The 10,596-nt window shown below is 34.9% G+C and overlaps 1 protein-coding gene across 2 annotated transcripts; it reads right to left on the bottom strand.

Moving 5' to 3' along the window:
- Window positions 1-967: 967 nt before the first annotated feature.
- LOC141693991 (phototropin-1-like) lies at window positions 968-10,481 on the bottom strand. Of its 2 annotated transcripts, none has more exons than XM_074499192.1 (24): window positions 10,442-10,481; window positions 8,928-9,424; window positions 8,479-8,647; window positions 8,076-8,258; window positions 6,795-6,886; window positions 6,431-6,707; window positions 6,083-6,341; window positions 5,847-5,917; window positions 5,512-5,618; window positions 5,223-5,272; window positions 5,030-5,134; window positions 4,882-4,941; window positions 4,707-4,796; window positions 4,362-4,438; window positions 4,052-4,136; window positions 3,679-3,759; window positions 3,317-3,420; window positions 3,090-3,139; window positions 2,662-2,768; window positions 2,380-2,553; window positions 2,162-2,213; window positions 1,880-1,992; window positions 1,587-1,727; window positions 968-1,379 (listed from the first exon to the last, which is right to left on the bottom strand). In XM_074499192.1, the coding sequence occupies exons 2-24, from the start codon at window positions 9,418-9,420 to the stop codon at window positions 1,275-1,277; spliced, it is 3,045 nt and encodes a 1,014-aa protein (XP_074355293.1). In that variant the 5' UTR covers window positions 9,421-9,424; window positions 10,442-10,481; the 3' UTR covers window positions 968-1,274. The 2 variants fall into 2 exon arrangements, with proteins under 2 accessions (XP_074355293.1, XP_074355292.1); XM_074499191.1 differs by lacking the exon at window positions 10,442-10,481 and adding an exon at window positions 10,054-10,376.
- Window positions 10,482-10,596: the final 115 nt, after the last annotated feature.

The raw sequence follows: 10,596 nt of genomic DNA, 5'->3' as shown, positions 1-10,596 counted from the left end.
AGTACAGAGTGTAATAAATAAGAGAATCCATAAACCTCCGGAATGTCTCATTTTCATATGCATCAAGCTTAAAGAAGAACATATAAATCCAATTATGTAAGTAAAGATCAATGCAATTACTTATAGCAGTATTTCATGCCATTATTTCCTTTACATATCCTTTTCTTGAATGTTTTCTTAACTAAGATTCTTTGGTTTCTCTCCATTTCTGTAAAGTATATTATCCATTTTAAATGTGTCTATATATAAAATTTGTTGCAAAACCTTAAATTCTTCTTTTAAAGTGTGTGCTCTGCTTTTACCTATACCACTTTCGACAAACCATCATCTACTAGGTAAAGTAAAGAATATTACATGATCAAATGGATCAGACGGTGAGAATTAATTGAATAAGTAAATACTTGTGAAATGAGTTAGACATAAAGTTATGAGAATCATATGATGGAACCATTAACGCTATCTTCATGTTATTTTTTAAAATTTAACAAATTAAATTGACGAAACTTGTAATTAAGACTCCGTTTCAAGCTGAAAAACACGATATCAAGAAACACATTATGCGGACAATTTCTCAAATTTAAAGTTTTTTAAAAACATACCGACCTGTATTGACATCTCTTTAAGAGAGGCTCGTACTAGAATGACGAATCAGAGTAGAACATGCTGAGAAACTGTGGAGTAGCGTGATCCATGCATGGAGTATCAACCTGTGGAGTTAAACCCCTTAATTTTTTAGTTTGAAACTCGAAGGTTTACTGAAGGCTTTTCTAGAGAGGTTGTCTGCATCTGAGCCTACTTCCCAGATGGAAGTACACATGTTTCTAGTTCAGAATGCTTTTGAAGATGCTAGATTACTACAAACAGCGCTTTCTTATAATGAAAGCTAAGAATTATTTCTGTAGCGATTCTCAGTATGTAACAATAACTTGCAACTTATGTACATGAATTAGCATCAAGCTATCAACCATTTTGGGAAGAAACTATATTAATTGCTTTTTTGTTGCAGCCACTTCTTTCCCTGACATCTCATGTTACAGGGAATGTTTTTCCTCAATTATAGACCATATACGTCCGTTTGTATTGACAAGAACGTAAAATATTAATATCAAAATAAAACACACGAAAACAAAGAACACTTCTTCCTACAATGGACAAGCTCAATGTGACAACATGAATGCAGTAACACAATATTAACGATATATCTGTAAGAGGAATCGGAGCATAAACTTGAGACGGCATATGCTGCACTTAAAACAGGTGCAAGCAGGACTGATTTAGAATATATTTGTTTGTAAATCTTGTAGCCCAGGATTGGCCTCTTCATCTTTTGTTTCTGCTTCTATCAGCTCGAAAAGAGGAGAATCAAACTTAGGAGGGCTCTGAATAGCAAATAAAGCATATGTTAGGCACTGTGGTTTTTTTTACAGTAAAGCCATCAAATCTTGTTAAGTGTGCTGTGAATTGTGCAAAAATGCATGTGCCACGAATTTCTCCCATTTCAATGACCCGTATGTATATTCAAGACTTTCAGCTTATTAATCAGAATATTTTGTTCTAACAAACAATGTAAATATTGATTAAAATACCTGACAACGAACCAAAGCCCAATTTATTCCATGGAAGAACGGATGTTGCTTAATTTCATTTGCACCTTCACGAGCTCCCAATCGGCTTTTAGGATCTTTATGTAATAATCGATAAATCAACTGCTTTGCCTGGAGACTCACCTATACGAATAGAGAATGCCATACTATCACATATGATACTTCTTCTAATTTATTATGTGCTTTCAGTTCATCCCTTTCTCTTTAGAGTATGTTTCACAAAAAAAACTCTTGTTACCTACTGTTGGTGAAAAGTACTGTTATAACAATCTTACCACTTTACTTCCCGGAAATTTAATATCTTTCTGCAGAACATTAGCAAAAGTTCTTTGCCTTGTCTTTCCTCTAAATGGTGTATATCCATACAGCATTTCATATAATAGAACCCCTACAGTTATAAATCAATCTATCAGCCAAAAATAAAATAGGTTTTAAAAGTATGCATATCATTTTGTTCTGCACTTATTACATAGTGCAAAGGTAATCTACATTTAAGAGCACGTATTGCTGATGAGTATGAAAAATCTGTATTTAAACTTGAGTCAAAAGGTAGTTACCAAGAGCCCACCAGTCGACTGCACTAGTATGACCTGCTCCTGATATAATTTCCTGTAGATCAGAAAGCTCTAATGTGATATAGAGATGAGTTTTTTTTGTTTCTTTACAATTTTGTCTCATGGTTCAAATCCTTAATTTAGAAATCCACGAATATCCTTGAATCTTCAATGCTAATGGAAAAATGCATAAAACGACAATGTTCTAGAAATGGACATACCGGAGCTATGTATTCCTCGGTTCCTACAAAAGAATTGGATGCTCGCATGGGTTCTGCCATAAAGATGGGATCCGGTTGACCTTTATGATGTGTGTTGCGGAGAATAGGATGTTGTTCTTTCGAATCCTTAGTCTTCTTCTTCTTTTTCTTATCAGTGATCTCAGGAATTAAAAGCTACAAGCAAGATATTAAACTTCACTTCTAAGAACTTCCCAGGCAAGAAATTAACAGCATTACGAGGATGCGTTGAACTTAGCCTAAAGTAAGTGATAGCAGACACACCTGTGGCTTGCAGGACGTCAAACAGGACAAATCAAAATCTGTTAAAACCACGTGTCCATTTCTCTGGATCAGAATATTTTCAGGCTTCAAATCTCTATATATAATACCTGGGTAGTTTTTTAACAGCACATAAAGGAAACTTGTCAGACATATTACAAATGATATTCTCTAATTGCTTGAATATAAAATAAAAATAGGCATTTGAATGACATTGATGCATAAGGAGAATGTTTCTATAACCTAAACATAACTGATACTTCCAAATGTGCTTGATGCAAGAAAGCACGTGCCGTGCAGTGAGATTCTAAATTGGAAAATCATAGTTTGTTTACTTAATAATTTTTTAAAAGAATAGCAAATTTATTTACTTTATTTATTGATCTAAAACCATTAAGATAATTTATAAATTAAACGAAGATGGACCATACCTTGACAATGAAGGTATTCTAATGCCACAACCACTTCGGCAGCAAAGAACCTGCATGCAACAAGATATCAAATTAAATCAGATTTATATTACTTGCCTAAAAATTCAAATCTTTGACAAAGTTTCTTAGAGAACATAATGTTTGTTTACATTCTTGGTTGTCAAGTGACGTTAAATTGAACAGCCTGCAATGCACTAATCTGCTATTGCAATTTTTTTTAATATTACCTGACAGCATCTTCCTTTAGCACCTTTGTTGGTTGTTTGTCTAAAAGCACAAACAGCTCTCCTCCGGGGCAATAATCAGTTATAAGACAAATGTGTGTTTTGGTCTGCAAAACACATAGATCAGAATTTATTACCTGTTTTAACCTGGACAATGCATAATTCTGAATTCATGTCTACACAATTTTACATGGAACAGAAAGATAGCCTAGCCTTTTAGGTTTACATTGTTCTTACAAAAAATTCAAATTTAATTGAGTATAATCACTTAATTAAATTATTGTTTATACATTAAATTCTGCAGCTCTAGTCCACCTTCGTAGCAATAACCCATAAACATTTACAGTAAAATTTCCACCTCTCACCTGAAATGAAGCATATAAGGCAGGAAGAAAAGGGTGATCCAACATGTCTAGAATTTCTCTTTCTGCACAAGCTCTGTGGACCTGCAGGACAAAAAACAAGAAATGTAAAGAAATGTTGTACATCGAATTAATAGACGAATCAGATTGAAATTGAATTGAAAAACTAAAGATGATCTCAGTGAATACACTTAAGTCTGTTCTTTGCTAAAGATTTGGAATATTCTCAGTGAAAGAGAATTGCCTCGTACAGCTATAAAAGGAAAGAAGAAACAGTCTCGTCCTTACAATTGTATATCACAATGAAGCAACATTATGCTGAGTCTAGATTTGGGACAGAAAAGATGAAAGTAAACTTCAAGGTTCAATTCTTTACCTTGTTGCGGTTAAGCATTACACCTTTATCCATAGCTTTCATTGCAAAATACTCACCAGTACCACACAATTCCACCAAATGCACACTGTCATTCAAAAAGATCTGCTGTTTGCTCAAGACAATAATGAAGGAGGATAAGATAACTTGTAAGCAGATAACCCCTTATTCCAAAGGATGTGAGATTTGTTCAGAGATTCATGTATTAATGAAGGGCATTACAGTCACTGAGACTAATTATATTGTCATGGTAAATCACAAAAGTTCAATGCTTTGTAAAAGTAGCATATTTTAGGTAGGAAAATCGACAAACCTTCCAGTGTCACCAGATCCTAGAGGTCTTATCGGCTTAAAGTGCTTCAAACTAAGTTGCTCTCCACTATCAAGAATCTGAAAATGGACCAAGTGAGAGTCACTAAAATATTACTAGCCACAGCTAGAAAAACAATATACATTAACTTTTAAATTTCTCAGATTTATGGCACAGATCGAACAGTCAAAACATAATATATATCGTAATAGGAAAAAAAAATCAAGATTCGCGTAATTGTGAGTTTTCACTATCTGTTTTCATAATCTTCCACTACTGTTAGACAATCTTGTGTTATTTGAACTCTTTCCTCACAGTAGTAAAATATATGAAGACTGGTACACATACCTTCTCAATAGCCTTCCAAGCCGTGCTATCCTTTCTATGAGGCTTAGGATGAACCTTCTTTGAGTGGTTTCTCCATAAATCTTCTGGTTTCTGCATATAAAACAGTTAATATCTTTAAAATTTTGATCTAGAAAATGGTACAATTGTAATTAATGTTTTAACACTAGAATATTACCGAATTAGCATCAGGAAGTTCTCTCACTGCTTCATCAACGTTCCCTGCAGTTTCTTTCACCTAAAATTTGAACGCAAATGAATCACACGTTGCTTAAAGTCACTTGTTAGCTACTAAGAACAACAAAAGAATTTCATATTGTTATGACCTGTACTGCGCTTTCTTTAGCAGTAGTCTCAGGTATACAGTTGTGAAGTGGCTCAACATGCTGACTACCATCTAATTGTACCCCTATAAAATACTGCACATCTCCCTGTGCACATAACCAAATTGATGATACATATAATCATAAATGTAAAAATTGATTATGCTAAACTGATACAAATAACTCCTCTATCTACCTTATGATCACGCATAGGCTGCAGATGAAACAGATTCCAGAATTTTTTGCCTAGATAACAAATTGAGATAATCAGAGTTATTGAAAATCATGAACACATGTATGTGAATTATTAATGCAAGCAGGATAAAACATAATAAGATACGTTTAAAATTGTCAACACTTGCAAAACCTTAAGACGGTTTACTCACCCTTACTCGAAAGTCTATATCCAGGGAGAGTAATTAACTAATAGCTATGGTGTATTGACTATATATATGAAAATGAGATTGTAAAGAAATAATAATTACCAGTTTTAGTGTAGTTAATAAGCTGAACAGTAACTTCCTTCTGGCTATCAATGGCTTCTCTTATTTTTTTCACAGTGGCTGGATCAGTTTCAGGCCCTTGAAGAAACCTATTACATAAGTACATAATATATTATTCAACCACAAGTGCAATGAAGAAAGTTAGAATATACGAGAAAAGATTAACATGGATTAGTTTGCATGGAACAAATGTTCATCAATCTGCTTCGGCTAGATTTTAGAATATTATAAACAATGTAACTAGTTCAGTTTAGACCTTGAACATTCACTGAATAAGATTAAACATACTGGAAAGAAATCAGACACTAAAACTGGACCTGCAATTTCTTCCCAAGATTTCTTCACGACTGTATTCTGTCAACTCCAAGAAGCTGTCTGATGCAAATATCTGAAAAATAAAGAGCCATTCATTGTAAAATAAATTTGAATGTCTAGTTTAATTATTTTATTAGTAAATTCTCATTGATGAATAGCACATTGCATTACTTAGAGATAATTAAGCATAAAATCAAGTAAGCATAAGGAATGTAGTAAATTGCACGCATGATCTTACTATAGGATTATCAGGTAGCCTTGGATCTGTAATGACAAAGTTCTTCTCAATACGTTCAAGAGTAGTAGCAAGATCAATTCCTTTTCTTTTCTCTTTTTGCTTTACTTTGTCATCCAAACTACCAGGTCGGTCATCATCACCATTTGCCACACTGATGTCGTCTTCATCATCATCTCCAGTGTCGTTATCTTCACCAAGTGCTAAATTTTCGAACTGATGATCATCGCTTTCACTACTAGCTCGACGTTTCTTGATAATTCTACATGTTAAGCATATAAATTTTCAACGAGTGGCTACGAATATGTGATCAGTTAGAAGTCTATGAGTATATTAGCATATGCCACGTACCCCATGAAGGAATGGCGTCGTGAAGTCTTTTTTGCTTTTTTATCTGGCACCTCATTGATCCTCTGCATTGATGTCCGGATACCAGCATGAGAATTTCTCCTTGGGGGAGGAGCTGTAGTAACAGCTGTGTAATGCTTACCAAGACCATCTAACTGATCCTTCGCGTTACCATGATCAGATGATCTTCGTATTAAAGGTCGAACATTCATGGATTCAGGCCTTTCCACCGCTTCCAGTAGCTCTGTTACTGAACTTGATGCCATCTCTTTTTGTCGAGCTACATTTTGTATTTCTCTGTTTATTACTTTGAAGATTTATTGAAATATTTCTTGTAATATTTATAGTCACGTTAAGGATTATTTACCGTCGTATCGAATTAATGATTCAGGTAATCCGTTGGGACGGATCATGTTTTCTTTAGAACCTTCTGTATGCTTGCTTACCTCCACTTGCATCCTGTACATACATCCAGCCAATTTTGAAAGAAGTTCATATTTTTCAATATACCACAAGTTCTAACAGATGCATGAAAGTTCTAATTTACAAAAAGAATCAGGTTTTATAGTTCTTAAGCCAACACCCATAGACTGATTTAGAGAGTGTTTATCACAGAAGATATCCAGTAATACTCACTTTTAAGGCTTCTGAGATCCTTAATGTAACACACTCATTTGGTGGTTGAGTTTAACAACTGATTGTAACAACTGCAATGTACACACATTCCAGTAACACATAGAAGTATCATGCATACTAAGAAGCCTGACTATATACGTATTAACACTAATTAAAAAACAGAGGTTTATCGATGAACAGAACTGATCGTTTCTACATAGAACAAACACCTAATATTATTTAGACTGGGAGATATTTCCTGTAAAAATGAAATAAATTCTGTAAGGGTCACTGAAGAGTGATCAAAACCAAGGGAACAAACTAGGTCCACACCAGACCCAATCAGTATCAAGATTGAGAATTTAGCAATATGATCACATTAAATTTATGTGGCCCAAATTGGACAAATTGTAATGCTAGTGTCCAAGAATCTGCTGCTGATTCTATTATTAGTTTGTCATGTTTATTGATTAGAACCAATCCAACGGCGAAGAAATAGGAAGAAGCAGAGACCCACTTTGTTGCTATCCATATCTTGGTTGGATTTGGTGGAATCTAGCAAATACATGAATTATTTGCAGCTGGGAATGAGAATAGTATTGCTACTGCCAGTCTGCCACTTGACACTCTGGGACACTCAGCTTCTTATAGTTTCACAAGGTTGGGCCAGTAAGCCAAGTCTATTACTTTACGAATCTCTCTCTTCTCTTTGCGAGAGGTCGATGGTTCAAGTCTTGTTGAGACAACATGCTTTTTGTGTTCAACTATAGTGGCAAAATAGTATGTTCAGTGTAGAATGGCTTTTTTCTAATGTTAATATATAGTTTCTAAAATATTATTAATAAATAATGTTGAGGATCGAAAATTTTAAGTTTGAGCTCCACATTTTGGTGGATCATATGCAAAGTGAGCAAGTATTGTAAGTTTTCTCATAGAGAGTGTCCACTAGGAATATCACTATGACATGATAATGTCGGCACATATTTTACTTTATCAATAATACTGACATTAGTAATGGGAGTAGGATACTGACCCGATGAATTTGAGAGTTTTGCCAGTTTCATCCTTGATGGGAGAAACGGTGAGAAGGTTCCAGAAAGGAGATCCATCTTTCTTGTAATTCAACAGCCTCCCACAATATGTCTTCCCTTCCTGCAGCGCTTCTCTGATCTTTGCCACATCTTCTGGATTTGTATCTGCACCCTGCATGAACCGGCTGCCAAAACACTAATTTACGATTTTCTTCAATGCATCAATATGGTTTATGCCAATATAAGGTTATTCTAGCAGATACCCCTCTAGTTCTAGTATTGGTAACAGAAAGTTAGATGGCTCGAATCCTATTGGAGTAGGGTACATGCAACTAAATATTTGTAATGGACCTTTACTACATGATAATGTCAGGCACTCAAGATATTTAAAAGTAAGACATCTACCAGTTTCTGCCAATAACTTCTTTAGGGCTGTAGCCAGTCATTTTAAAGAAACCAGCACTTGCATAGAGTATTGGATAATCTGGCTTTGTTGCATCTGATACTACAAATGTTTGCTGAAACGCTGATAACGCATCCTTCAAGTCTTCAGACACTCTCGGTATCCCTTTATCTGCATTACATTTGTTTTTTAAATTAAGAGTTTTCACATAAACCAAAATTTGGAACTAAATAAAACTACTTCTAATTATCAATTCATATATTACCACCGTTGTTATAGATTTTAAACCTGTCAGATGATACCTTAATTAATAATGAGACAATGTAATTATTGACAACATGGTACAATATCACAATTTTTTTTATAAATCATGTGTTAGATAATCCAAGGCAAGGACTCTGTCTGCGGATATATAAACTATTTGTTATTTTCCGTACTACAATTTGCTTACCTCCATCATCCGATAAATCACCAGAGCTTCTAACGGAGGTACTTGAGTTCTTTCTGGATGACGGAGTACCAGCTTTATTATTACTAGGATCATCTCCACCAGAGTTTCTCACCTTGACACCCTTTAACTTTCCAGTCTCATCATCCGTCTTCAATACTAATCCCCACTCTGCAGCCCTCTGAGCCACTGAACCACCTCCAGAGGGAGATTTCAGGCCCTCGTTAATCACCAACGATGGCAGAGGTGCTGACTCTTTAAGTGCCATCCATGAGGTGACCTTATCAGAAGCATCATTATGTCTCCCAGAGATATTCTCGGGTGATTCAGTGTTCTTGTCAGCCCAATTTTTCCAGGAAGATTGTGGCCTGAACACTTGGTAATTACTCGGGCGATTGTAAGTTGATGGATTGAAGACTTCGAGTGAGCCTCTTGAGTTTCTCGTGGAGGATGATGATGCTGGTGGAGACTCTGTTTTTTTCTCTGCATGCTCCATTACTCTGCTTGCTCACAAGTCAAAAAGGAATTTATGTTTACAGTTAGAGATGTAATAGTAGAGTGAATGGTTCAGCCAAAACAAATAAAATTCTGTAAGATTAAATATTAACATTTTATTTATAATTCGTATTTTTGGAATTTGTTCATAGATCACATGTATTTATATCCTAAATTTGATGATTATGTAACACACTTGTGTGGACAACAATATTTTACAAGCCATTGTCATGGCAACTAGATAGCATAAATATCAAATTAAAACCAGACTTTTCCACCAAACATGGAGAAGGTAGAGGTTATTTTTGCCATCCTGATAGATAGCATAGAATGCCAACTCATATTAAACAGAAAATCAGATTAAATACAAATTGCTCATTGGTGGCTTCTTATATTCTGTTTGACAAATAGGTCCTTACTTATCCGAAAACAGTGCAGGTCCTTCCCTTATAAGAAAAAAAAACAGCATGTAGAATTTTGCCAAGTTTCAACTTGCTTGTAGAAGAAGAATTTAACTTTAAAAGAGGGAAACTCAGTAAAAAAAATGCAAAATGTGGAAAATTTTGAGTTTGTTGCATGTCACAAGAAAACATATAATGATGGGAAAGTTCTGCGATAAGCATGACATTGGTACCTCAACTAATGCTCAGCTTGCAGCTAAATCTGTTCTAGTCTTCTGTGCATCTAGTGTGTGTGTGTGTGTGTGGAGGGAGGGAGGGAGAGAGCGAGAGAGAGAGAGAGAGATGCCTAAGCTAGCTGTATGTAAAAGAGTTCTCGATGATCATGAATATTAATGCGAACATACATATCATAAGTACAGGAATCTTAGTTGTACTATAAATGATATATATGGTGCAGACACAAGTTCCCTTGCAAATGAGTTTTCTCAAACACAATGATTTATTAGAAAGAACTGAGGCTCTAGTAGATAAGGAAAAATGGGCCAAAAAACAAGATATAGAAGAAGAAACATAGAGCATGCAACACAAAAGAAGCTAGTAGTAGGGAGATTTGGTGCTTACCCCAAAAGCCAAGTCACATATTTTCCTCCACACAATCTAAATTAATTCTCCCTCTGAATGTCTTTCTTCAACAAATGTGGCTACCATTTTATTACATGTCTGCATCATCTTTAATTAACCAATTGGGTTAAGTTAAATGGCGCCTGATATCCAGT

Source organism: Apium graveolens, chromosome 10 (assembly GCF_009905375.1).
Source record: "Apium graveolens cultivar Ventura chromosome 10, ASM990537v1, whole genome shotgun sequence".
Lineage (NCBI taxonomy): Eukaryota > Viridiplantae > Streptophyta > Magnoliopsida > Apiales > Apiaceae > Apium > Apium graveolens.
This window is presented reverse-complemented; position numbering and strand designations above follow the sequence as displayed.

What these genes read in the sequence shown, in the direction of transcription:
- LOC141693991 (XM_074499192.1), bottom strand. Translation starts at nt 9,420, where the DNA reads ATGGAGCATGCAGAGAAAAAAACAGAGTCTCCACCAGCATCATCATCC. An exon ending in TGATTTATCGGATGATGGAG is followed by an intron (nt 8,648 to 8,927) that starts GTAAGCAAATTG and finishes AATGTAATGCAG; the next exon opens with ATAAAGGGATACCGAGAGTG. An exon ending in AGTCGACTGGTGGGCTCTTG is followed by an intron (nt 1,993 to 2,161) that starts GTAACTACCTTT and finishes TTATAACTGTAG; the next exon opens with GGGTTCTATTATATGAAATG.